The following is a 27,763-nucleotide window of genomic DNA, read 5'->3' as shown; positions in this document are numbered from 1 at the left end:
CTATAGTCTGACTTCTCACCTCATCATGTACTGAAACTACTCTCTCTAAAGTTTCCAGTCATCTCTTAATGGCCAAATCTAAAGCCTTTCCTCAAACCTCATCTTTCTTGGCCTTCCTGAACCTTTGACACCATAGATAACCCTCTTCTCCTTGAAACTCCTCTCTCTAGGCTTTTGGGACACTCCTCTCTCCTGGTTTTCCTCCTACCTACTTTTTCTTCTCCTTTTCTAGATCTTCACCAAGTTACACATACTAAGTGGCTTTGTCCTAGACCAGTGATGGTGAACCTATGGCATGCTCTGTGGGTATGCAGGCACCCTCCCTCCTCCAGAGTTTGTTACTAGAAAGGTAAAGGGACTTGAGGGGAGCTGCTCCCTCCCCCTCTCTACCATGCCTGATGACATTTTTTCACACCACCTGCCCCTCTGCCCAATAGCCCAATGGAAGTGCACAGGGGGGAAGGTGGGTGGTTCACAGGCATCAAAGCTGGAGGAATGCTTAGACCACTCCCCTTCCCCTCTCTACACTCACTGAGGACATTCCTCACTTCACGTGGCCCTCTGCCTAACAGCCCAATGGGAGCACTTTCTCCCTCTTTTATGTGGGGTAATGGGGATGGGGCACGTCTCACACTGGGGTGTGAGGGGCACAGCATGCTGTTTCTGGCAGGGGGCACAGCACTTGGTATGGTAGGTGGGGTGAAGATGGGGCCCAGCACTCCATCTCTAAAAGGTTTGACATCACTGTCCTAAACCCTCTTCTCTTCTCCCTCTTTCCAATAACTCTGCTTGTTTATCTCATCAGCTACTGCAGATTCAGGTGTCATCTCTATACTAATCATTCCCAGATCTGTTTATCCAGCCCTGACCTCCAGTCTTGCATCTCCAATTGCCAATGGGACATCTCAAAATGGCTGTCTCATCAGTATCTTAAGCTCAACATATTCAAAACTGTATTCATTATCTCTTCCCCATCCACCCCCACCTCCCACCCCAAGCCCTTGCCTCTGCAAGCATTTTTACTGGCTATTCTCCATGCCTGGAGTTCTTTTTCTCATCTCTATCTCCTGCCCTCACAGGCTACCTTCAAGCCCCAGCAAAAATCCCATTTTCTCAAACTCTCAATACCTATTAGTGCTTTCCCTCTATTGATTATCTCCCATTAATCCTGTAGATATCTTTTATCTGTAGAAAGTGATTTGCACATTTTCTCTTCTATTAGACTGAGTTTCTGGAGAGCAGAGACTGTTTTTTCACTTTTTTCGTATCCTCTGGCACATAGCACCATTGTGCCTGGAATATAAAAAGTGCATTGTAAATGCTTGTTGACTGGCTAAATAGTATTTCTTTTAAAAAAAAACCTTACCTTCTGTCTTGGAATCAATCCTGATTATTGGTTCCAAGGCAAAAGTGGTAAGGGCAATTGGGGGTGATTTACCCAGGGTCACACAGCTAAAAAGTGTCTGAATCCAGATTTGAACCCAAGACCTCCGGTCTCTGGGCCTGGTTCTCAATCCACTGAGCCACCTAGCTGCCCCCTGACTAGTATTTCTTCCACATGAGCACTCCTCAAATACTTGATGCTGTCTTCTAGGATCAGTCATCACATCTCCCAAAAGTTCCTTCAAGTTTCAACAGCATAATCTCCAATGGTTTTGCCATTTAGGGCTCCCTCTTCTGGAAACACTGGAGAATATCACCTCCCTCGAACACTGGTTGGCTCCATGCACCCTAAAATTGAAGTAGCTCTTTTGGTTCGCCTAATCAAATTGTTGATGATCTTGTGTTCCATTAAGACACCCAGATCCAAATTACAGGAAGCTGCTCTCCAACCAGGTCTTCTTCATCTTCGCACCTGTGAATTGGATTTTTTTGAACTCAAGTACAAAACTTTAGGGCAGCTAGGTGATAGTGGGTAGAATGCTGGATCTGGAGTCAGGAAGACATCTTCTGAGTTCAAATCTGGCTCAGACACTTACTAGCTATGTGACTCTGTAGCAATCACTTAACCTAGTTTGCCTCAGTTTCCTCCTTTGTAAAATGAGCCAAAGGAAATGGCAAACCACTCCAATATCTTTGCAGAGAAAACCCCAGATAGGGCCTTGAAGTTGAACAGGACTGAATAGCAACAACAAAACTCTACACTAATCCCTATAGAAACTCATCTGGGGAGATTTGGCCCCATGATTCCAGCATCAACATACATGTCCCATGTCTAACTTTTTCTCTTGTGTCTAAGTGTAGGTCCTGGGTATCTGTTGTGCTCCCAAGCTGACAACAGTTAACTATTGTGCGTGTGTGTTATCTTTGTTTGTGAATCCAACTGCTTACTGTGTATTGTTGCTAGCCACTGAATTTGGTGTTGCAGAACTAAGCTGTGATTTTGCCATGACTCCAATTGGTCTATATTCTGAGGCTGAGCTTTGACTCTTTGGGTCACAGAATTTCTGTGAGGTGATACCTCCACTGATGGATCTCCTTTTTTTTTGTAGATACGGTTGTAGATTCAAGTTGTAGGTTTAATTTTCACAAATGAGCCTATTTGTGTGATGTGGGAGAAGGTCAGGGCTAGGATAGAGACAGATTAATGTGATGGAACAGCTGGATTCAAATCCCATTTCTGTCACTTTCTACCTTTGTGACCTTGGACAGATAAATCACTGAAAGTCTCTGACTGAGCCCGTTTCCTCATCTCTGAAACAAGGGGAACAAGCTCAACAGTTCCTGGATCTCTTCCAGCTCTAAAGGAACAACCCATTGCTGTCTTTTGGGTTGTCAACTCTGGCCTATGTAGAGGTCTTGGGGGCCTTCCCTATGGATCTCTCAAGGGAGAGTTGTCATTTTGCTGCCCTCTATGGGCCCATTCCATATCCTGGTAGTAGTGGTATGTGGTATGCGGTGCGTGTGCAAAGACTGCGCTGTGGCATGGAATGGTTGTGTGCAGGTGGTGGTGGTAACCTTGGCGCGGTTGTGGTTTCATGAGGCATGATTGTAGACCTGCAAACCTCTTTTGGCCTGTGCACCTTGTTGTGTTACCTGGAATAAGTATGGCCATGTATGGAGCGCAGTTAAAGATGCAGGTTGCATGGTCGCGGTACTCTGCATCCCAGCTGTGACTGGGCGCCATTTGTGGTGGCATGTGGCAAGGCTGCATGGCAGTTGTGGGGCCAGTTGTATGGCCTAGTGGTGGTGTGTGGCATGGTGTTATGTGCAATGCTGGGTTGTATCATAGTTGTAATGCTGTTGTGTGTTCACCCTGGGAAGGGGGATGGATGGGTGTGTGGGGGAGCGTGCGCGCGTGTCTCTCCCTCGAGGTGGAGGGTGGGATCCGGCTACTTCCCGGGGGTCTCAGCACGGGGGCGCCCCCCGCCCCTCAACCCGGCCCGATGACGTCACTTCCGCCCGGAAGACTCTATGGTAGCGCGGGCAGCGTCATCGCGACGTCAGGCATCGCCACCATAGAGACGTCGAGGGGAGTGGAGCTGGCTCGGAAGCCACAATCGAGCGCGGATCTCGGGCCGCTGTGGGGAGGCGGGGGAAGGCGGCCGGCGGAGCGAACCACTGAGGGGGAGCTTCGTGTGCACCTGCCCTGCCGTCCCGGGCTTCGCCTCCCCGCCAGGCCTCCTCGCGGCTCTTCATCTGCAGACTCGCTCGTCCATGGACGCCAACGAGTATTTCACAGGTAAAGTCCGCAGTTTTCCCCGTTGTCTGCGCCGTGGCCCAGGATTCCTCCCCCCGCCGCCGGCCGGAGCCGTCATCTGGGATTTAACCAATCCGATCTGTGCTCATTAGCATGTCCTGGCTGTCGAACGCCGCCGGATGAGTCGATCGTGCTGATTGGTCCATAGATTAGTGGAAGAGGAATGGGAGTTGGGGATTTTTAGATATTTTTGAGGGGTTTTCGTTTTTAATTGTTGGCGATTGTGGTGGGGCTTTTTTGGCGGCGCTAGGAAGATGCAGGCCTCTTAATCAATCAACCTCCTTCCGGGTTCTCAGTGGCTGAAAAGCGCTGTAGGGGGCGGGGCTCCAGTCTCCGCCTCGTCCATTGGCCGAAATGGCGTCCCCGACTTGGCCATTCCTTCCGAGGGGCGGGAGAGTCAGCCAATCGAGGCGCGCGTCAGCGAAGCCAAGTTGAAAGTTCGTGGGGCAGCTTTGTGGGCTGGGAGCCGGTAGGCGTTTCGCGAGGCAAGCGCGGATTGGTTGCAAGTGTGGCGTCCCGTTCTCATTGACTGCGGGCGGGCGGACTCCCGCCAATCGGAACTCGACCTAACGCCCTTTCCCCTTCCACGCCCTAAGGGGAAAGGGGCCCGGAGAAGGGCGGTGTCGGAAATGGAGGGCGGTGTCAAGCAGTGTCTGGAGCTCCCATTGGTCGCCGTCTTCCCCCCGCGCGCCGGCCGCCCGGGCCGCGGGCCAATCAGGACGCGCGCCGCGGCGCGCGGGGCGGTGGGGGGGAGGTGGTGGCGGCCATTTTGAGCCGCTACCGCCGTCGGTAGTGCCGTCGTTGCCGCCACCGCCGTCGGGAGGCCGTCCTTGGGGTCGAGGCTGAGGACCAGGTAGAGTCCGGTCGGGACGCAGCAGAGGAGTGGAGTGGACACCAAAAGCGAAGCCCAGGCGGAGTGCGGAGAAACCGCCGAGGGCTCGGCCATGGACGTAAAGCGGCTGAAGGTGAACGAACTGCGGGAAGAGTTGCAGCGGCGCGGGCTCGACACGCGGGGTCTCAAGGCGGAGCTGGCCGAGCGACTGCAGGCGGCGCTGGACGAGGCCGCTGCTGCTGCCACCGCGCCAGAACCCGAACCAGAGCCCGAGGCGGAACCGGAGCCCGAGGTAGAGCCAGAGCCGGAGGCTCAGCCCGAGCCTCCTGCTCCTGCCCCCGAGCCGCCGCCACTGGGGTCCCCGTCGGAGCCTCCGACGAACGACCAGGAGGCCTCCCGGGCCTCGCCGCCACAGCCCTTTCCGAAGACCGCGAGCCCCGACGGATCCTGCGAGCCCCAGGCAGCTGCAGAAGGAGGGCCCAGCCCGGAGTCGCAGCCCGCAGACCAGAAAGGCAAGGAAGAGGCAGGCGCCGCGACCCAGGAAGGGCGGGAACGGGGTCAGGAAAGGATCCCGGGCCGCAGGGAGTGACTCTAGGGGGCCGGACTGAGAAGAGAGAGATGAGAGGACGGAAGGGTCTGCTCGAAGGGGACTCCTGAAGTCTCTAGACGTCCTTCTCCTCAGCATATGGAACAGAAGGCAGCGGGGGGGGGGAGGGTAGGGGGTTGGGCCTTGCGCCCCGGGATCAGTCTCCCTCCCTTTGGGCTGGGCCTCCGCTGCTGGGGTGCCAGGAAGGGGGCGGGGCTTCCTCGGGCCTAGGGAACTTAGTGCCTCCGCAGCGGGCTGTCCCCCTACTTCTCTGGGTGATGTCATCCCGGGCAGGGGACCCTCTCCTGGCCCTGGCGGGGCCAAGGGATCCCAGATGGGGCTTGTGGAAAACTGAGCCCCGACTCTCCGGGGGACTTCCAAACTCCTCTTGGAATTGGACTTCTAGGCCTCCCTTTACCGGGGAGAGGGAAGTTCCTGTTTTTGCATTTGTGTTTTGGTTTGTGAACTTCTTCTGAGTTAGGGGTGCCAGCCTTGATGTTGGTACTTTTCTAAAAGTTAAAATTTCACCCTGTGGCTTCTGGTATGCAAGTTCAAACCTCGTAGGACGTTTTGGGTAACATTTTTTCAAAGCTGCAAGTTTACTTCATGGTCTCTTTGGTATGTCCCCTCCGGGTTTTTTGAAATTGTTTGTTATGGTTTTTTCATTTTATTTTGGAAAGATTTTTCAGGCCTCCGGTATTAACATGTGGGGCAATTTAGGGATGAGTAGAGTAACACTGATGGACAAGAGAAATTACTGCTTCCTGTTTCTCTTATGAGGTTGCTGGGACACTTGTTTTAGGGACTGGGTAGGCTCTTCGATTATTCTAGACTGTCAGCCCCAAAGGAACTTTCAGAATTTGTACATGTCATGAGAGAGACCTAGAGAGGGGGATTTGTCCAAGTTCAAATGACATACTAGTGCCAGAGTCAGCATTCTGACATAAGGACTTTTGTCGCTCAGATGCTTTTACTTTTCTTTTAATTTTGTCCACTGAACACCTTGGGGGGACTAGGTTAGGTGGCTATAAGACCTATTTGTTCCAGGATCTCTGGGACTTTGCCCCCCTAACAGCCCCCTTCTGTTTTTAGATGTCACTGGCAACACTGCAGAACAGAACCAATATTATGAGACCACAAATGTTCATCAAGAGAAGAAAACTGGTTATGAGAGTAAACCTCCAGAGCTGGAGTTGGAACAGCAGCTGACTTCCTACCCAGGTGAGAAGGTTAGGCTTTTTGTCTCCATCTGCTGGAAGAACAGTTTGAATGCCTAGATATAACACTCGATGTCTCTGACTCATTGGACAGTTAGATCAAGCCAGGCAGGGCACTTTGAGGGGTTTGGGCATCTGTTTTCTTTTGACAAGCTAAACAGTGTCCAAAAGAGGGCAGCCAGGATAGGGAGATAACTGAGGAGACCATGCTTGTTTGCACACTAGTTCAAAGGACTGCCTAGAGAAGAAATCTAGGAGGAACTTCAGCTTGCCAATTAGAGACTCATGTAAAGGACAAGTTAGATTTGTTCCTCTTAGACTGAACTGGTAGCTGTGAATAGAAAGTTACAGAGGCAGATTTTCGCTTGGTGTGTAAAAAAATGTCCGAACATTCGAAGCCATCCAAAAACAGTGAACTGCCTCCAGAAACCATGTAGGCCTTTGGTCGAGGCCAAGCTGTGCTCCACCTCCAAAGCCCATCGTCTCTACACATCTCCAGACCATGCTCCAGGGCTGGGAATGAGACAACGGAACTGTCTCAGGAGAATCCAAATGATCAGTGGCCAGACACCTGTGGAAGCAGGGACATTGACAAGCATATTTTAAAAAGAAGACCTCCCCCCAGCCCCTTGTCTGAGTTTTGGTCATCAGTAAACTGTAAATGACTTGTGGACACCCACAGCTTTGTATGTTTTCTTCTATGTGATTAGTAGGCTCTCAGTAGAGATCCCTGGTGAATAAAACTCATCCCTCAAATACGGGTGAGCTTTGTGGAAAACTGATGTACCCAGTGGTTTGGGCCTGAGTTGCAGTCAGTGTCCAGCAGGGGCCAAAGCGGCTGAATTACTGTACACTTAAGTATTTAACTGAATCAAGCAGCAGGCATCTGAGGCACCGTTGTGCAAGGACCTCCTATTCTAAAGAGGAAAGCAGCAAAGACACGTAACGGCATACACATAAATGTCAGGGGAACAAATGCAAATAGATCCTAGATGCTTTGGGAGGGAGGTACCTAGCAGTTATGCAGATGAAGATGCTGGTAATGGAGCTGCTTCATCTTAAAGGAGGCAACTAGGTGGTCAGTGGAGAGAATGCTGGATATGGAGACAGGAAGACTCATCTTCAATAAGTTCAAATCCAGCCTCAGACACTAGCTGTGTGACCCTGGGCAGGTCACTTAACCCTGTTTGCCTTAGTCCACTGGAGAAGGAAATGGCAAACCATTCCAGTATCCTTGCCAAGAAAACCCCAGATAGGGTCACAAAGTCAGATACAGCTGAACAACACAATAATTTCCAAGGAGAGGCACTGCATTGCGATTGGATCAGTTTGGGTCTTCCGGAAGTCATCTCTAAAGAACCTAAAGTCTTTTGCTGGGTATCTTCCTTTGGCCATTCTAATATTTAAATGAGTAAGAATGGGACCTAGAAGGCCCCTTTGAGATCATCAAGGCAAACTACTTCTCACAGGAAAGAAAAGTCAAATAATATGCTCCCAATCCCAGAGGTAAAAAGTAGCAGAGGAAGGGTTTGAGCCCAGACTCTCAACCCAGGTGCAGGATTTCTCCAGTGATTCTTTTTATTATCTTGAGGATACCCATGCAGCACCCCAGGACTTTAATCTCCTCTCTCTTGTTTGGCATGACTAATTGAAGCCTCTTTTTCCAGGCATGTATGTCTTTGAAAGTATCTTATGCCACTTAGCGCACACACAGGTTTTCTTTGGTATAAATGTATTGACACGTGTTCATAGTAGAGCGTGCCTGACTGTTACCTTTGGGCCACCAACAGTTGATTTTTCTGAAAAGGATTGGTTGTGTGATCACCAGCCTTGGAGTATCACCAAGAGAGTTGGTGTTTAGTAGGTGATGGCCTTTGGTGACAGTGAGCAGCTTGGAATCCTCCTTTTTTTCTCTTCCGTTATGAACTAAGCTAATCATCCATCTGCAGCACCTTTCCTAGTTGGAGGTTTGATTTTGTTTAAAAGTAGTATTTCAAGTTGAGGCTGCCAAGAAAGCCAGAGGTATCAAACTCAAGGCCTACAACACTACTGAATGTGGCCTAAATCAGATTAAAACGTAACTGAGAAATATTTAACAAAATAAGTTTTTTAAAACAGGTCACTAGTTGGTACAGTGGATAGATAGAGTACTGGACCTGGAGTCAGGAAGACTGGATCTGGCTGTGTGACCCTGGGCAAGTCACTTTACCTTATCAGCTTGTTTACTCAACTATAAAATGAGCTCCATAAGAAAATGGCAGGCCATTCCAGTATCTTTGCCTAGAAAATCCCAAATGGGATCACAAAGAATAGGACACAACTAAAAATGATTGAATGACAACTATAAAACATAGATTATGTTATATGTGACTCAACAGGGATCCTTAGTGGGGTGCCTCCATGGTGCATGCCCCCACACGCGTGCCCTCCCTCCATTTCTATTTGAGTTTGACACGCCTGTTCTAGGCAGCTTGGACTCTGGTTAAGAATACAATCAAATTTTTGTTTCTGCCTTGGTTTAATTCTTGTGCAATATATTTAGTTTCCCTTGCTATAGAAAGGCTATTTTTCCTGCAGATTTAGGAAGGAGGGCAGAGAGTGACGAAGAAATGGGGGTGGGGGGAGGGAATCACTTTGACTCCTTTGAAGCAGTCCCTAGCCCAAACAAATGTTTCTCAGGCCACTGAGATAGAGAGATTCTTTGTTAGAACCCAAATGAGTATGGGAACCCTGGCTCCCTAAGAGGAGCAAGTCTGGATATCTGTGGCTAGTTGTAGTTCTTTCTCTGTTTTAGAGAACTCATTCTGCAGGGGTCCTTGATCTGTTTTTTTCTTGGACCCCTTTGGCAATCTGGTAAAACTCCTTCTCAGGATGATAAAATAAACTACATGGGATTACAAAGACAGTTGACTATTGAAATGGTCACCATCATGTTTTAAATACAAAGGAGTGGAGCCTGGGCTAAAGAACACCTGGTCTTAAGAAACTGTGACAACAACTAAAGTTTTGTCTGTCTGTCCGTCCCTGCAGTTGAAGGAAAGCCTGGGATCAAGAAGGAAGACTCCTTTGCCAGTTTCCCTCCTTCTAATCCCTCGCAGCCTCACCTGTCAAATAGACATCACTACCAGGGTCGGAAGAGGCCTTTCGAAGACAGCCGGGGCCGCGGTTACTATGAGCATAGAGAGGAAAAAAGGTAGGATCGGGGGGAGGGGGTGACTAGGCTAACAAAAGCCTTAGTTCAAGAGTTAGAGTTCAAATCCGGCCTCAGACACTTCCCAGCTGTGTGACCCTGGGCAAGTCACTTGACCCCCATTACCCACCCATATCACTCTTCCACCAAGGGAGCCAATACACAGAAGCTAAGGGTTTAAAAAAAAAAAAAAAAGAGTTAGAGCCTTTTAAAATTGAAAACTTAAGTCACTTGAACCCTCGTTAGTGCTGCTTGTGAGCATGGACATCCTTTGAAAAAGCCCTGTATAGCCACATCTTGGGTACTTGGGGCGAAGTCCTTGTTCAGTAACAGCCTAACCCTTGGCTTCTCCATTTCTATCGACCACCTTTGAGACCAGCTCACTTACCCATTAATGCCTCCACCAGAAGATAGGCTGGGGTCCCTCTCAGGTTTAGTCCGGTGGTCCTTCTCAGACTGCTATGGGGAAGGAATTGGAAATAGGAAATCCAGATGGAATTCATGGTGATTAGACTGATACCTTTCTGCCAGTGAACAAATCTTCTGGAAAGTTTTCCTAAGTTCCCCCTTCCTTCCTCCTGGTGGCATTCATGAGCTGACTATTTTTAATGATCTCTCTGTCACAGGGGTCGATCGCCTCAGCCCCCTGCTGAAGAAGATGAGGAAGAGTTTGATGACACCCTTGTGGCCATCGACACGTGTGAGTTCTGGTGAATAGCATTTCCTTTGCCCTTCATAGGGTCCCTGTCTCACACTGCACTGCCCAATAATCTGACTACTTCCTAGCCTGGGACAAGATTTGATTTTCACTTCTGAGAATGTCTCCTTCCTTCCTTTACATGAAGGTCCTTCTGTCTCAAACTTATAGCCACATTTGGGGCAGGCAAGACTGGAACTTGTCGAGATATTCCAGGTTGGGAAAACATCCAGAAGAGAAATGTTCTGGTGGGATTCTATTGGGGATATTTAGAAGTCAGTCTAGTGGGGGGCGAGGGGTTGGCTGATTGCTGGGAGTCTGACACTGTAGCCGAATAGGTCCTGGTTTTGCTCATGGCAGATACATAATGTTTGTTGGATCAAGTTGATACATACCATCTCTGCCCAGTGAGCCTGGTCTGTGGGACCAGCTAGGAGAGAATTTGAGCCCTGGTTGGCAGGCCCTATGGAGGAGCTCACTGGCCCCTGATTCCTAGCAGTTTGCATTGTCCGGTCATGTTTCTACTGAAATCCACACCACCAGAGTACCCAGAAGGACCCTTGGTGTTGGCTTGTCTGCTCTTCATCCAGTATTCTTGCTGTTCATCTTTACTCAGTAGAGAAGGGCTCTTTAAATCCACATAGCAAACATTTGTTGGGTACCTCCTACTCACTGCTGCAAATGCTGGGGGTACTATCAAGACAAAAGCTAGACCAGCAACTTAGAATCTGCTTGAGCAAACAACTCACCAATTCCTGTAAATTGCATCACTTTACAAGACTGTGATCTCCATGATGAGTGTGACTGATTGTCATGGGTCCCCACGGCCAAGGGCCCAGCCAGAGCTTGTGCTCTGCTGACCTAGCTTTCAAGGACCCAAGGCATGGGGGGAAGAAGGGGGGCTTTCACTCATTTAATGGTGAGCTGTGCTGCCTGGAAGTATTTTCTGGAGGAAGATCATCAGTCCTAGATCCCATTTCTGTGGCTATTACCTCATACGTTGACAAAGCGCTCCTGTACCTGTCATAGCCCTGTGAGGTCATGTCATAGATAGAGAAATTGACACTTCAAGAAAGGGGAGGCATCTTAATCAGGGTCACTCACCCAGTCCTGACACTGAGCCACCCTGACTCCTGCCATGGAGATAGGAACAAATCTTGGTGGGGCAGGGAATAGAACACCTGAAGACCTGAGTTCAAATCTTGCCTTAGACATTTCAGAGCTGGGTGAGTCCAGGCAAGTCACTTCTTATCTGTAAAATGAGGTTAATAACAGCACCCACCTCCCTGGAGAGTTGTAAATGAGGTAACGGGCAAAATGTTTGCTAAGCCTTGAGGCAGAAGAAAAATAACTCCCTGTGATGAGGGGAAAGCCAGGAACCTGTTTAATTTGATAATCTTTGCTCCCTGGGCAATAATGGAGGCGGGACAGGCCTATCCCATCTAATATGACATCATCTGCAGCAAAGTAATCAAACACTGTATTAACAACAGAAATGTCCACTGAGAACATGGTCCCTAGGTGGTGTTGATGACATTCAGTGGAGCATGCCCGTGTTCAGAAACACTTAGGTAGGAGTCTGTAGTCATATCTGAATTGCTCAGTGATGATAGCCAGGGTGCTTTGGGTATCCTTGATCATGTGGGAGCAAAGACAATTTATTATTGTTGTTGTTGTCGTCGTCATCATCATCATCATCACTTGCTCTGGGCCTTGTGCCAAGTGCTAGGGATACCAGAAAAAGAAAGCCTGGGCCCTGACCTCAAGGAGTTTTCAGTCTAATGAGGGAAGATAGCATGGCAAATAACTATATATACAAGGTACATAGAGTGTAAGTGGACAGTAGTCTCTGAGGGAAGGCACTAGCCATGGCAGAGCAGAAACTCAGGAAGGACTTCGAGAAGGTGAGATCTGAGTTCAATGTGAAAAGAAACCAGGAGGGAAAGCATTCCAGGATGGGCATAACCAATGTACAAAGATACAGAGGAGGAAGATGGGGCAGTTGATGTGAGGAACAGTAAGGGGACCACTGGATCAAAGTGGGGGGCCTTTAAAATCCAAACAGGGTAGGGAAGCACCAGAGGAGTCAGGGAAAGACTTCATTTACCAGGGCTTTGATTTGGGGGAATCTTTTTGGCTGAATGGAAGATAGATTTGAGGAGACCAACCAGAAAACTGTTGCACCAGTGAAGGTATGAGGAGATGAGGGTCTAACCCAGGGAAGCAACCAGATGAGGGAAGAGAACAAGTGTGAAGGTAGATATGGCGAGACTTGACGATGGTTCGGATTAGGGGTTGGGAGATGAGGAGTTGAGGGTGAGGTTGACACTGTGGTGGGGAGCTGGGGGCTGTCCCAAAAAGGCAAAATGATGGTTTCTGGTTTGGAAAAGTCAAGTTTGAAGTCCAAACAATAGTGGCTGCTGGGAGGTGAGCTCAGGATAGCTGCATGTAAAGAAATGGGAATCTGCTTAGAGATGATAAACCTCATGGGAGAGCCACTGTGATCCTTTCAAGAGAATTTGACTTATCACAAAATGGGACTGCATGTCATTGTTATACCTAGGAGTGTTTTACTTCTGCTTTCCTTACATTGGGTCACCTATTCCTTTTTCCAGATAATTGCGATCTTCACTTCAAAGTGGCCCGGGACCGAAGTAGTGGCTACCCACTCACCATTGAGGGATTTGCATATCTGTGGTCTGGTGCCCGAGCCAGTTATGGGGTCAGGAGGGGCCGTGTGTGCTTTGAGATGAAGGTAAACATTGGCAGTGGCCACCATAGTGGCTGATTGATAGGAAGGGGATGAGAAGACTACAAGAAGCGTCGGGTCAGTTTGGGCCAGTCACTTCCCCCCTGGTGACATTCAGTTAGGCATTCAAATGACAGGGATTGACTTTATTTCTGAAAATTTAGAGAGATATGATGGGTGGTGGCAGGGGGTGGGGATCTGTTTATCTTATTAGGACCCCATTATGTTTTATCTGCAACCTCATACGAGGGCATCTTTTTGTTGAATAGAGATGTTTGTTGTAGAATTTGCCCTTTGTACTGACAACTTTGGTTTAGTCATATCTTTGTAGTGAAATTGGGAAGTAATACCACTTGGGAAAAATGTGGCGTATAGCTAGCTTAGAAAGCAGAGCCATCAAAAGGTGTCTACTCTTGCCCTGATAGGGAGGAACAAGGGTGATAACAGAACCTAAGATCTGACATCAGGTTCCACTAGTTACTATTCATGTGATTTGGGGCAAGTGACTTGACCTCACTAGGCATTGGTCCAGATGATCTCAAAGGTTCTTTGGAGATCTAAATACTATGATAGTTGTGATCCCTGCTAGGTGACCATCTAGCATCTGACTGAAGACCTTCGGTGAGAGTGGTTTTATCACTAGAATGTCGTCTTATGTGAAGTTTCTACTTCATCTGCCTCCTGAGATGCCTGATTATTTCCTGACAGAAAAAAATGAGTATAGTGAAAGACTGTCTTCCCAGTCTGACCAGGCCTCCGATGTGGTTCTATAACCAGCAGGGGAGTCTGCATGCTGCCTTCTGGTCATGAAGGCAGCTTTGGCTCTCAGAGGAAGGACAATGACACCTTTTTAACATTTCATCATCTTTCCTCTGCTCCTTGAAGTCCCATTTCACCAAAGTGTAGACCTGCCAATGTTCCATGGGTCCCTAGATGGTCTCCCTCACCCCAGTTTTGTTTTGTACCCTTCCTACTCATGAAGAGGAGATAGGGGTCAAAATGGGTGGAGAAAAGAGGAGAATAAGGATATGACAGCTTGAGCAATTACTGCTTAACTTGGTGATTTTAGTGTGTGTGTTAGCCAAATATTTACATATGCATTGTTGAGACCCTCTTTTCATATTACTCTGTGATGTTTGACACCCAAAAGAGAAAATCTTGGGACTGCAGAATATCAAGGATGAGGTCGAAAGTGTTCTGGCTATCCTCCATGCTGGCCAGGCAGACTTCATTTGGAGTGTTGTATTTGGCTCCTAACTCCCAATTTTAGAAGGTTTTGTCCATCTGCGCTCTGGGAGTGCACATGGGAGGGTGACTATGATGCCCAGAAGCTTGGAGTCAGGCAAAGATTGGTAGAAGGCTCGTGGGATATGCAGCCTGAGGAAGAGGGAATAGAGAATAGAAAGTCTGGAATACCTCCAGTGGAAAGGGGTTCAGATTTATTCTTGGAACCAGAGGGCAGACCTAGGAGTGAGAGGTAAAAGGTGCCTAAAGGCAAATGTTTTGGTTTGAGGTTAGGAAAAACCTGTAAGCAGAGGAAGGAACTGCCTGAGGAATCAAAGGGATTCTTTATTCCTGGAGGTCTTCATAGAAGCTAGGGGAGCCCTTGTCAGGGATTCTTGTTCAGACATAGGTTGGATTTTGATGGCCCTTGGAAATTCCTTCCCCTTCTGTATTTGGCAGTTAGATGATTTTCATTCATTAGCATTTGGCTTCTTCAAGAACATTATGAATCGATGATATCCATCCCTATTTTGCAATTAAGGCCATGCACCTAAAGAAGTGAAAATACTTGAATCCAAGTCTTCTCCCTGTATATATAGTAGTATCCTTTTCCTCAGAAAATCAGCTTCTTGGACCCAGAGAAGAGCACCAGAATGGGCCTGGGCCACGGGCTGGCCTTGGGTGTCTATAGAGAAGGAGATGGTCCCTGAGCAGCATCAGCCTTCAATCAGCCCTTCTCCTTCTTCCTTCTTCTTCTCCTACTTCCACCTTCCTCCATTGAGGTGGAGCCCAGATGTTGGCAATAGTGGCATCCTGGTACTTCTCCTTAATTTTTGACCTCTTGATTCCCTAATTAGAGGGGAAAGCAAATCCTCCTACTTGAATTATGATTTCTATGTTCATATAGTGCATACTGCTTCCATCTCAGTGGGGTGTAGCACAGGTATTATTATCCCTATTTAATGAGTGAAAGAAATAGGCCCAGAGGCCAGGCAATTGCCCAAGTTTACATTCCTATTGAGTGACAGCTGGCTCTAATAAAAGGCACCTTAAATTAACCTCAACATGGTTCTTTCTGAGATATGGAACAATTGCATGAGTTCTAGTCATTGAGTGTTTTTTTAACTCAGGGCCCCATGGTTTCTCTTTCCTCAGATCAATGAAGAAATCTCTGTGAAGCACCTCCCTTCCACAGAGCCTGATCCCCACGTTGTCCGGATAGGCTGGTCTTTGGATTCTTGCAGCACTCAGCTAGGTAAGGATAAAGTCCTCTCCCCAGGTGGCATCTTAAATGAATGGGCAAAAACCAATTCCCCTGAGCAATCAGCTTTGACTAGAGCTGGTGCCCTTCTCCTCCTCCAGAGCATTGTTGGGGGTGCACAGGTGAGGGAGTAGGCTCCCAAAGACAGAGCTAGGAGAATGGGAAGAGCACTAGAGTAGAAGCCAGAAAATCTGAATTGCCAAATTGCTGTACCTTTCTGAGTCTTAGTTTTCTTTTCTTTCAAGTGTGATTCATAACATATCACTTCTTATCTGCCACAAGCTTGGTTTAGAAGATGGATTCAGTCAACCATAGATCACTAACCACAGTTCTAGGGGTGGGAGATAGGAGTACATCTGTCATCCAAATAAAGTCTTAGAGCCTTTTCCCATTGGATAAATGGTCAAAGGACATGAATAGGCAGTTTTTGGAGAAAGAAATGCAAGCTGTCAGTAGCCATGTGAAAAAATGCTCCAAATCATTGGTAATTAGAAGAACAAAAAGTGAACCAATTCTGAGCTACTACCTCATCAGATTGGCTAAGAAGATACAAAAACAAAATTGCCAAATGCCATTGAGGCTGTACGGATGCATTAATGCCCAATCAGTGGAATGTTCTGCTAGTTTGGTCATTCTAGGAAATGGTTTGGAACTAGGCCCCCAAAACTATTATAGGGCACCTATACCCTTTGGCCCAACAATAGTAACCCTAAGTCTACCACAGAAAATTCAAAGAAGGGAGAAACAAACTAATGGACAGATGCATTGGTAGCAGCTCTTTCTGTAGTGGTGAAGAATTGGAAAGCAAGGGGTTGCCCATCAACTAGAGAATGGCTGAACACGTAACAGTCTATGAATTCAAAGGACTACTGGTGTTATGAGAAGGGATGAAGGAAGAGGTTTCAGAGGAACCTGGAAGGCCTGTGTGAGCTGATGCAAAGGGAAGGGCACAGAACCTGCAGGACAGTTTCTACAATGACAGTATTCCCATACACAGTTTCATCTTGGGATTTGTGAGGAAATATTCCTCCTAACCCTGACAGGCATCTTTTGCATTTATCCAGTGAGGACGTTTGTTTTGTCACTAGCTATGAGTTTGTGACTTCTTATTTCCTGATGGCAGCAGCTAGAGGGAAAAAATGTTGGGGGGGGGGGGAGAGAGAAAAGCTCTTTGCTGTGCTGCTGTCACTGAAAAACATTTCTAGGACTTAGGTTATTTCTATCAATATGTCATCTTAATTTTTTTTCAATTAACAAAAAACTGCCTTCTCACTTTCCCCTCCCTCCTCCAATTAAAAAAAGAAAAAACCTTTGTGACAAATATGGATAGTTATCAAAAGAAATCCCCTCGTTGCCCATGACCAAAAGTATATGTCTTCATCTGCCCTCTGGATCCATCCTGTCTTTCAAAAGGAGAGTGGCATGTTTTCATCATGATTCCTGAAATCATGGTTGGTACTGGTCAGTTCTCTAAAGTCTTTCAGAGTTGTTTGTCATATCTTGTAGTATAAAAGTTTCCTATCACAGTCATGTGCCATTATTCACTCAGTCATTCTCGGTTGATGGGCATCACCTCAATTTCCGTGTCTTTGCTGCTATGAAAAGAACTAATATCAATATCCTTGTTTATATGGGTCCTTTCCTCTTTCACTGATCTCTGGGGCCTCGGCCCAAGTAACAGTATCACTGGGTCAGAGGTCATGTACAGTTTAAGAATTTGGGGACCTTATTCCAAATTACTCTCTAGAATGGCTGGAACAGTTCACAGCTCTATAACCAGTAGCATTAGTGAACTTGTTTTCCTACATCTCTTTCAGTATTTGTCATTTTTCTTTTCTATCATCTTAGTTAATCTGATGGCTCTGAAGTTGGACCTTTGAGTTGTTGCTTTTCTTGAATTTCTCTTAGTGATTTGGAGCATTTTTTTCATCTGGTTGTTGACAGCTGCCTATTTGTATTCTTTGATCATTTATCATTTATAGAGTGGCTTTTATTCTTAAAAATTGGCAAAAGTATCCTAAATAACTCAGAAATGAGACCGTTACAACTTGTTGCATAGATTTTCTTTCATTTATCTGTTTCTCATCTAATTTAAGCTGTTAATGGTTTTGTTTCTGTAAAACCTTTTAATTTTATTTAATCAAAATTGTCTGTTTTACTTTGCGCCTTTCTGTTTCTTGTTTAGTCATAAACTCTTCTTCCTTTTCTCTTAATCCTAATTGAAAACAAACAATACTTATTTTGTGGGACATCCATCTCTAGACTTAAGAGTGCTAAAGGCATATGAGTCCCCTCTAACTCTGGGGTTCTTAGACTGTAACCTGATTCAGATTTGTTAGGGGAAGAGGGAGGGTTTACATTCAGTAGCCATTTAGGTCCCACTGAAAGGAAGAAAAGAAGTTGAAACTTCCAGCAAAAATGATCTCAGGATAGGTTTTCTCTTTCTCCCAGGCCCTTACACCCTAAATCTAAAGCTGAACTTTTTAATGTAATGGTCACCTAGACCAACTCATTCTATAGAGGAGGAACTGAGTTTCAGAGAAGTCGTTAAGTGACCAGGAACTGTGATAAAGTGACCACCCTGGGTTTAATGTCCTTTACAGGTGAGGAAGCATTTTCTTATGGTTACGGGGGCACTGGAAAAAAATCCACTAACAGCCGATTTGAAAACTACGGAGACACATTTGCTGAGAATGATGTAATTGGCTGTTTTGCAGTGAGTATGAATAGATATCCTGTATCTGGTGGGGCCATGTGGATGAAATGAAGTGCTTCCCATCTGTGGGAACTCCACAGATTGTTTAAAAGAAGTAACTCCTGGGTGCCAGGGATGTTAAGACAAGACTAGCTCTTTCCTCCAAACAGCTTCCATTCTACTGGGTAGATGCCTCAGGTAGAGAAGTAAATAAATGTAGAACTTACAGGGGTGGTAGTGGCAAGAACAGGAAAGGCCTCATGTAGAAGGGGGCTATGTGTGAGGTGAGCCTTTCAGGAGCTTAGGATTTTGCCATGCAGAAATAAAACAAGTATTGCATTCCTGGCATAGGACACGGGTTGAGTAAAGGCCAAAAGATGGGAGGTCCTCTGCAGGGAACAGCAGGTAAGCCAGCTTCCTTGATGGAATGTCAGTTGTTCAAAGAGAAGCAGTGTCTTTGACTTCAGTGTGTCTCTGCTGGAGATAGAAGGGAAAGAGAAGACATAGCCTAAACATTGGTCTGCAGGACCATCAGTAGCAAAAGGATGATTTGGAGTATCAGAGCTAAGCAGAGTAAGAAGGAAAGAAGCTCCCAAACCATAGGCATTTGGCTAGCCTCTATAGAATTGGGAAGTTACCTGGTCCTTGATGTGGGCTGGTCTATCATTTGATGATGGGTTGTTCCTAATGGCACTTAGCCTTCACCTATGTTGAAACAGCCAGATTAGAGTAAAGGAGGAGCTCATTGCTTTTCATTTCCTTCAGAGCTCAGAGAATATATCTCCCATTCATCTCACTGTTTGGGAATCTTCAGGCTCCCATAGATCATTGACATGTACTCCACATCTCCCCTGGCCTCAGACTTTGTGGCTGGGGGGGACACCAAGAGATATTGCTCTGCATTTCCTCTTATAGTTCAGCAGGCTATGCTTAGCAGATCTCTCTAAAGGCCACTCTTCATTTGTGTTACCAGGCTGGGTGCCAGACATAGGTTACCAGCCTCTGCTTCTGTCTTTGGGGCTGTCCTACTGGCCTGTCTGAACCCTTGTTTGCCTGGAGAATAGAAGGAGCAAAGAAGCCAGGAGAGCCCCCAGGCTGCCTTCTGAGCCATGGTTGGCTTATTTGCCCAGTTTGCATTCTCTCTTCTTTCATTGTTATAAGATTTTGTCATCTTCTCTCACCTTCTTTTCCAGGACTTTGAATGTGGGCATGAAATAGAACTTTCTTTCACCAAGAATGGGAAGTGGCTGGGCATAGCCTACCGCATCCAGAAAGATGCCCTGGGGGGCCAGGCGCTCTACCCCCATGTCCTTGTGAAGAACTGTGCAGTAGAGTTCAACTTTGGCCAGAGGAGAGAGCCCTACTGCTCTGTCATCCCAGGGTTCACTTTCATCCAACATGTGCCTGTGGGGGAGCGGATTCGGGGTACTATCGGACCAAAGAGCAAAGCAGATTGTGAGGTAAGGAGAGCTCAAGGCTGGCACCGGCCCTCTTTGGAATTGTCATATTTGGAGCTGAAAGGGTGATCAGCAAGTCCAGCCTGACTTTGTAAAGGAGGAAAATGAGTCCCAAAGAGAAGGTGGTGTAGAACTATAACAAGCATTTTGTTGTTTGACCTGTCCAAGGTCGTAGAGCAAGTAAACTGAAGAATCGGGATTTGAAGTTGGCTCCTTTTTTTCTAACAAGCCTGTATTACAAGTGGTTGGGGAGAAGAGTTAAGAATATCAACAGCCTCAACAGCTCCTGCTTTAGACCTGAAAGGCTGAGGATAAGAGTTGTGCTCAAAAAGGGACAAAGGTCTTCCTTCTTAAATGAAGGTTAAAGGATGCTTTCTTGGAAGGGGCAGAAACTGCCTTTGAGACCAGAACATAATCCAGAAAGGCCCTATACACAGAGAAACCTCTATAAGCCTTCCCCTTCTTCTCCCCCTACCCCCCAACCTCCACCCCCAAGACTTTTTCTCTCCATTTGAACTGTGCCCTTCTTAAAATCTGTTTACATCTTCACCAATAGGACACGGAGTGCTCAGGTCTCCCCAAGGCAGCCTTTTTCCATGTCTTTTTCTCTGATTGATAGAAAGTTTTTCTTTGGATTGAATCAGCTGCAACTGTCTTGGGTGGCTTGGCAAAGGACCTTCAACTGTGTAGCTTCTTGTGATCTTCCAGAAGGGTTTGCCAATTTGCCATTTTCCCATTTCTTTCTTATCACACTAGGCAGCTTTGTCTTGGCTTATTTTGATTACCTAGAAAACCTTGGGCCATTGATGGCAAACCAATGGCACAGGTGCCAAAGATGGCATGCAGAGTGCTTTCTATGGGCACTCATGCTGCCCTCCCTCCCCACCCCACCCCCAGAGTTCTTTAGTAAAAAGGCAGAGGGACTCAAGGCAGAGCTGCTCCCTTTCCCCCTCTCTGCCATGCCTGAAGACATTTTTTCACTTCATCCACCCAGCAGCCCAATGGGAGCACTTCCTCACCCTGTGTGGGATAGGGGGTGAGGGGCATAACACTCCATCTGTAAAAGGCTCACCATCACTGCCTTGGGCTAATCCCTTCTCTTGAAGAGTGATGGTATAGGGTCTGGTCCCCTTGGAGCTCTCAGTTCTCTAGTCCTGTGACCCTCCCCCCTCATCCTCTCCCTTTTGAGGTTCAGTTTCCCCATCTCTATCAGAAGGGGCTCCATGATTCTGCTCTTAAGAGGGTGACTTTGCCCTTTCCACAAGCCCTTCATGTTCAGTGTTCTCCATTGGGTTTTCTTCAGATCCTAATGATGGTTGGCTTACCAGCAGCTGGCAAGACCACATGGGCTGTCAAACATGCAGCTGCCAACCCTACCAAGAAGTACAACATCCTGGGCACCAATGCCATCATGGATAAAATGCGGGTGAGTGTGGTGTGGCCATCATCTCTGCCCCTCGTCCCTCCCCCCCCCCCGTTTACTTTAGGCCCTCAACAGCCATCAACAGGATGGTGTCTCCTCATGAATGCACAGAAAAGCCACCAACCTATCTCTCCATTCCTACCCCCTCCAGGTGATGGGCCTCCGCCGACAGCGCAATTATGCTGGCCGATGGGATGTCCTCATCCAGCAGGCCACTCAGTGCCTGAACCGCCTCATTCAGATTGCTGCCCGAAAGAAACGCAACTACATCCTGGATCAGGTAATTCCCGGTTGTCCCTGTCACCTCCATGGGATCGGTAGGATTAAGCACCCAAAACATCTTAAGGGTTTTAGCCTAAGTATACTGCCCCCTTCACAAGTGCAGACACACTTCTAAGCCTTTGTCTACCTTTGTGAGAATATAGAGGCTAAACTGAGATTGTGGCTCTGCCCCATGAAGACCTTTTTTCAGCAGCCACATGCAGTAGGGACGTGTTAGTGCCCTCACAGACCTCAACATCAGAGGTTTTTGGAAGGGCAGTGAGCGAGGTGTCAGGACCTTTGCTCTCATCTCATTCTATAACTCCCCCTCCAAAGCTGTCCCCACAATTCACCTCCAAAAGGAGGAGTTGGCACTTTGAGTGGAAGGAAGGCTGCTTCATCACAACTCGATCGCCAAGCTCCCTTCTGACAGCAACCTCAGAATCCATGACCATTTCCTGATATGACCAGTTATTGGGGTGTCCTGGAACTCATTCCATTAAGGCTCTGCCCAGTATGCAAAGTATCCAGAACCTGCCTTCATCAAGCCAGGGAGGACACAGGAAATTGGGAGGGGAGGGGGTTGTTGGAAATGGTTGTTCTAGGGTAGTGATGGTGAACCTTTTAGAGACTGATGTGCCCTGGAGGGAGAAGAGGAAGGGGAGTGGCCCTTGTGCTCTGCTCAGGAGAGAGAGTAAGCACTTCCATTGATCTGCTAGGCAGAGGGGTGAGGAGGCACAGTGGAGAGGGGGAAGGGAGCAGTTTCTAGTAACTAACTCTGGCAGGCAATGGCATGTGTACCCACAGAGAGATCTCTGCTTGGCATGAGTGCCATAGGTTTGCCATCACAATTCTAGGGAGTCCTTGTAGAAAATGGTTCACAGGATGTAGAGTACTTGAGAATGGTACTATTTAAGCCCAGGTGACTAGAGTCATTGCTCTCTGCTTCTTGGGGCCTTGAAGGCAAGGGTCAGATAAATATGGGTCCAGTGCAGTCATTCTATGAGGGCTTGGGGATAACTATAAGTACTTCCAGGTGAGAGGTGGTGTTGCTTGCCACAAGTGACACTTAAAGGACAGACAAGGAAGTACTTGAGGAACTGGTTCTAGAAGTCCCTCAGCTCAGATACAGTGCAACGTTGTAGGCAAACTCAGGCCTCATGGCCCAGGGGCTGCTGGCCAGGTATTCTCCCTTCTATCTGATAGTCTCTTAGATAAGCACTAGTTTGTGTTCATTCACATTGCCTTAGTGACACATGGCAGCAGTATAGACTCCCTTCCCACTGCTGCTAGCACCACCCCTACATACACCCATTCCCTCCTCCCACCCACCCCACTAACCCCCCCCCCAAAAAAAAAAAAAAAGAGAAAAGAAAGAAACCTGCTGGTTTGACCTCTTCTCGTGACCACTTAGGTCCTTAAGGGAGGACTAGCACCATTGGAATACCCAGCAACTATCCTTCCACCACTGAACTCATCCTTGGCTTTTTTTTTTTTTTTTTTTTAAATCCCAACTGGGGGGGAGGGGGGGGGTTCTTTCCGGACCTGGTTAAGTCAGTAGTGAGACCCGTATGAGATCCCTGGCCTAAATGGATTGGGGTAGAATCCCCACTTAGGGCAGAGGCTTGGGTCTCCAGCCTCTCTGTATGTCCTCAAAGCACCCAGACTGCTTTCCCTAATAATAGTAGCTTTGAGGAAACACAGCCTATTAGAATATCCTAGAGGAGATGGCTAGCAGGCCACTGTTGGGAGCCAGTGTCTAGCTTTTACAGTAGTAAGAAGAAAGCCCTGATTTCATGGAACTGGGTCAGGGTGAGAACTGCTCATCTGTCAGAAGCTGGAGCCCATGGGGGGATGGGGGGGGTGTTGGGGTTAACAAAGACTTGGTTTCTGGGGTCCTGAGTTCAAACCTAGCTTCAGACAAGACTCTTTCCTTTTCTGGGTCTCTGTTTTCTCGTCTGTAAAATGAGAGGTAAATCCTACAGGTCTGCAGCCCTATGATGTGGGTTCAAATTTCCACTTTGCTGCCACCTTGAATGAGTTGTGACCCTTCTGTACTCTTTTTTTGTCATCAACCCAGAGGCATCCCAAAATGCCAGTGGCCTCCTCAGGTTCATGTTTTCAGATGCATCAAATAAAATGCACAGGAAATCAGTTCTCTTGAAATAAAGACAACATTTTTGTTTTCTTATCCCAGTTCACCCTCCACCCCATCCCAGGAGTCTTTAGCCTCTGTGCTTTCAGGAGTCTAAAGCTTAGGTTTCTGGATCTGTGAGAAGCAGCCCGGGAAAATGCCCTTTGGGGGCTTTTCCCGCTCTTCCTCAGGCTCTCTGAAGACACATTTATAAAGGGGAACTTCAAGCTGCTTTCCTACAGATTACTGTGCCTCCCTAAGCCAGGCAGCCTCCACCTAAGCTGGCCAGCCATTGGCTATGTTACAGTAACACAATTAGGACTGAGGGTGGCCTTACTAGGAAGCTGTCTGAGTTCCTACATGGAGTCTGGCACTGGCAGGTGCCTCTGAAACTCAATTTCCCCTTCTGTAAGATGGGGGAATACTATACCTATCTACTACTTACCTCACACGATTGTAAAGGAAATGTTTTCTAAGTACTTAAATGCTCTGCTAGATGTTAATAAAATACCTTAAGGGCTAGAAGGGCAGATAATCTAATCCAACCACCTCCATTCACAAATGAGGAACTTGATTTAGCCAAGATCTCTCAGATAGTTGTTTCAAGATTCAAGTGCTAAATCTTTGGTTCTATCCCCAGACTCATTTTATAGATGACCAGAAACCTAAAGTGGGGAACTTTCAGGCCAGCCAAAATGGGGTCAAATATTCAAAAGCCTGATTCTCCCTCTATCCCCAGACCCTATCAGCAAGTTTTAACAGTGCTGGCAGATGGAGTAACAGCCCTTGAAAACTGCTGCTTTAGCTCACTGTGAGCACTGTCCTCTGCCTGAGGTTTGTAACCCCCCATTGTTTGGGGAAGCCCCTGTAGGGCACCTCCTAGGGTGGGACACTGAGCAAATCTGACGTCTCTGAGTTTGGAGGGCAGCTGGTTCTAACCCCTCAAGTAGTTCTCTCCCTGGTGCTAAAAGTGCTGGGGCTGGGGGTACTCATAAACCAAGGCATACATGGGATGAACAGTGACCACACCTTACCTTGGATCATAGCATATTGGAAGAAAACACCACCAAAAAACCCAGAAGCCCACGGTGTTACCCTTTACCCACTGGGAACAGAGCCCAAACTTAACACAGTTAATAGCCAAAAATTAGGCCATTGAGAAAATAAACAGCAAGACTCTGTGAAGTAGATTATTCCTAATTCCTACTGCTTCAGAGTGAAAGAATTACTTTATATCAAGCTCGATCTGCCTCTGTCTTCATTCTACCTTATGGCTTGAGCAGAAAAAGCCTAATCTCCGTCCCTAATCCCCTTCTAATTATCCTTAGATAAAAATATATGGGCTTCTACACCCTCACCCCCTCCATCAGTCACCTTATTTAGTAGCCCAGCTTGTTGTCTTCATTTGGCGTGAAGAAAAGATGGAAGTTGGGAAGGAGAGTTTGGTTAAGGATCCACATGAATGACCAGCTTTTCTCTCCCAGCTCTCCAAAGGCAGGAATTTACATTTGGTAGTAGGGTTGGGGAAATGAGTTTGGAGATTTTATTGAGACCCAAAAGCCTCTTGTCTGAAGAGGCCCTACTCTGAGAAAAAAGGCTGGGTCTGACGCCTGTAGGGCATGTACTTCGAAGAAAGGGGCCCAGTTGTGGTTTTTGCTCCAGCTGTCCCCTTCTTTCAGCTGAAACGGAAACTCTAGGCTCAGAAAGAGCTGTGGCCAGGAGCAAACTCCTGGCAGCTGTTGGCAAGGTTTGCCAAAGGAAAGTGCCATTCATACACATGCCCTCCCAGGGCCAGCCTGAGCCACTCCACACAAGCCAGCTTTCCACCCCAGACATGTGATTCCACCAGGAGTTGAGGACAAGCCAAGTCTTGTTCATTCGATATTAGAGTTTCCTCCTTATTCAGCCTCTGTGGAACCAAATAGGCCAAAGGCATAAATCACCAGAGTCCCTTACTCTGTGGTGTCCTAGATAACCATATTCTGTAGCTACCCTCAGGGGAACCCAATGAAACAATCATCTAAGAAATATTCTCATATGCATCTGGTGTGGGCAGAAAACTACCTGTGATTGGTATAAATGGGTGTGATAAGAAAAACTAAAGGCCAAAGGCAACTGGATTACTGTGTGAATAGAAGAGCCAAGACAGCAGGCAGCAGCTCCTGCAATGCAACTAGTATAACTTAGCAACCAGCACTGGTGGTCCCTTGATGCCTGCAGCTGAGCCAGGTTTGGCATGGCCCCTGGCTTAGAGTGTATTTGCTGTAGCAACAGCCTCTGAACTTGAACCATTTCCTCCAGAGGCCCCCTGACCCGAGGAAGAGCCAAGAATGGGGCTGCTGGTGGTAGCTTGCCTTTCCTTTCCCAGGTGGGTAATAAAGTCTCAGCTCCACACTTCAGGCCAGTTAGTTTATATTCTTAGTGCCATGGCCATTTGATTAATTTGATAGTATTTACCACCACTGTTGCTAGGAAGCACCTCAACTTGGACAATTTTGAAACCAAAAAAGTGGCCTGTTTTACTCCATCTAACCACAGAATCAGGACTGGTCTTCTTCTCCACCCCCAGCACTCTTAAAGCAGAAAAATAGTTGCCAAGTCCAACCACCCTACCCCCACCCCAACTCTTCCACAAAGACCACAGGAACCCTAGACCAGTGCATACCCCTTCCCAAAGGGAAACCTCAGAGGTATTCCAGAACAGCTCAACTGTGGAATCGGGACCTCAACTCTACCCAGATATGACACCAGATGGAAGGAAAGTTTTTCTAGAAAGAAATGCCTGGGCCCCAAAGCGAGATTCAAAAAAGGTGGGTAGGAATTGAATCCCTTTTCTAGCTGGTGAAGATAGGAGCTATTCATTGGCTGTTTCCCATGCCCACTGGTGCATGACATTGTCACAGTCCTGGATTTTTCTCCTGTTGCCAAAACCCTCTCTGCATTTCAGACGGTTAAAGAGAATAAGACAACTTCTTGGTCATTCGAGGAGTACAAAAGAGCTGCCATGTAGACAATGCCAAGGTTGTGTTTGTGAAGGGTGTTGGAGGGCTCTAAATGGTGACGATCGGAGATGGTCCATGACCTGCTTTTCTGCCAAGGAAATTTTGAGCTGCTAAAAAAGATTGTTCCCTTGTTGGACCAGAAGAGAAGTGCTTTTAATTAGGAAGATTGGGGAGAAGAGATTGGGGGGGGGGTCACCTGCCCTACGGCTCATTCACCTAACTAATATGAACCTTCTCAAAGGCCATTGCCATGAGGAAGTGAAATACCCTTTCCCTTCTCGCTTTCCTCACTGAAGGGATAACCTAGGGTACCTCAGCTAGAAGCAAAATTGAAGATGATCAAATTCCCGTGTTTTTTTTCAGAGGAGAAAATTGGCCCAGATAAAGGATTGGATGACAGCCAGAACTGGAACCCAAGTCCCATTCCTGGTTTTACCCATTGGCCTACCCTGCAGTAATGATTTGATGCCAGAGCTTGTAGATGAGCATTGATCCTGGGCTGTGTAGGTTTGCTCCTACAGCCAAATTCCTTTTACAAGGCCATCAAAGATCACTCATCAATCGGATTCCAATCATTTGCTCTATAAGCAGAGTATTATACGACCTTTATGTCCCCAGAGCTCTGGGTATCTTTAGTGTCTTATGATTTGCTATGGTATTTCTGCCCAAAACACAATGTGAAAGAGGCAGTGTCAGCTATTCATCTTCCCAAAAATGGAATTTGTCTCCATTTGCATGGTTGGCATCCGAGGGACATTCCAAAACAGGCTAAATGACCATTAGAGTACATTATAGAGGAAAGATTCTTTTTGGGCACATATTAAACTCCAGGGAATTTTTGAGCACAGGCTTTTGTGTGTGTGCCTTGTCCATGTAGATAGAAGAGGGGTGATCTCAAGAGGTATGTCTAAACATACTGAAGAGCACAGGCTTGTGCCGTCGTCAGAGCCAACTTCTCAGGACCGTGAATCAAAGGGACCTGGAAGTTTGAGTGGAGGGTTAGTGAAGTGGCAGCAAAGGAGAGAGAAGCCCTTATCTTGACTGGCTAGGATTGGGATGAAGGGGATTGGTTTAAATCTCAGCAGCCTGCTACCTGGATGACTCCTGATAGAATGGAACCTCTTCTGAGACTAACTCGTGGCCATTTGTGTTTTGTATCTCCACCACCTAGCTTGGACCCTGGCATACAGTGGGCCCTTGAGGAGTGCTCATTGTTTGCAACTTGCTTGAGAGTACTCCATGGCCCACTTTTCCCAGGAGTAAGTCTTCCTTCTCTCGTCCATTGCTAGCAAACTCTCTTTGCCTTGACCAACTCTGTAATTGCCACTTGTGTGT

At 47.2% G+C, this 27,763-nt stretch overlaps 1 protein-coding gene across 3 annotated transcripts in view; it reads left to right on the top strand.

The window, feature by feature from the left end:
• Positions 1 to 3,485: 3,485 nt before the first annotated feature.
• HNRNPUL1 (heterogeneous nuclear ribonucleoprotein U like 1) overlaps positions 3,486 to 27,763 on the top strand; it is a 33,271-nt gene continuing 8,993 nt past the window's right edge. For 2 of the 3 annotated variants that reach the window (XM_044667345.1, XM_044667344.1), the window contains exons 1-10: positions 4,542 to 5,044; positions 6,211 to 6,339; positions 9,366 to 9,528; positions 10,152 to 10,225; positions 12,838 to 12,977; positions 15,351 to 15,450; positions 18,060 to 18,172; positions 19,345 to 19,611; positions 20,912 to 21,034; positions 21,183 to 21,311. In XM_044667345.1, the coding sequence (XP_044523280.1) occupies positions 4,645 to 5,044; positions 6,211 to 6,339; positions 9,366 to 9,528; positions 10,152 to 10,225; positions 12,838 to 12,977; positions 15,351 to 15,450; positions 18,060 to 18,172; positions 19,345 to 19,611; positions 20,912 to 21,034; positions 21,183 to 21,311 (1,638 nt within the window). In that variant the 5' untranslated portion in view covers positions 4,542 to 4,644. Of the gene's footprint in view, positions 3,683 to 4,541; positions 5,045 to 6,210; positions 6,340 to 9,365; positions 9,529 to 10,151; positions 10,226 to 12,837; positions 12,978 to 15,350; positions 15,451 to 18,059; positions 18,173 to 19,344; positions 19,612 to 20,911; positions 21,035 to 21,182; positions 21,312 to 27,763 lie in introns of those variants that run through there. The other variant, XM_044667346.1, reaches the window with a different exon arrangement.

Source organism: Gracilinanus agilis, chromosome 3, assembly GCF_016433145.1.
Source record: "Gracilinanus agilis isolate LMUSP501 chromosome 3, AgileGrace, whole genome shotgun sequence".
Classification (NCBI taxonomy): Eukaryota; Metazoa; Chordata; class Mammalia; order Didelphimorphia; family Didelphidae; genus Gracilinanus; species Gracilinanus agilis.
Note: the sequence above shows the minus strand (reverse complement) of the source record. Positions and strands in the feature narration are given on the sequence as shown.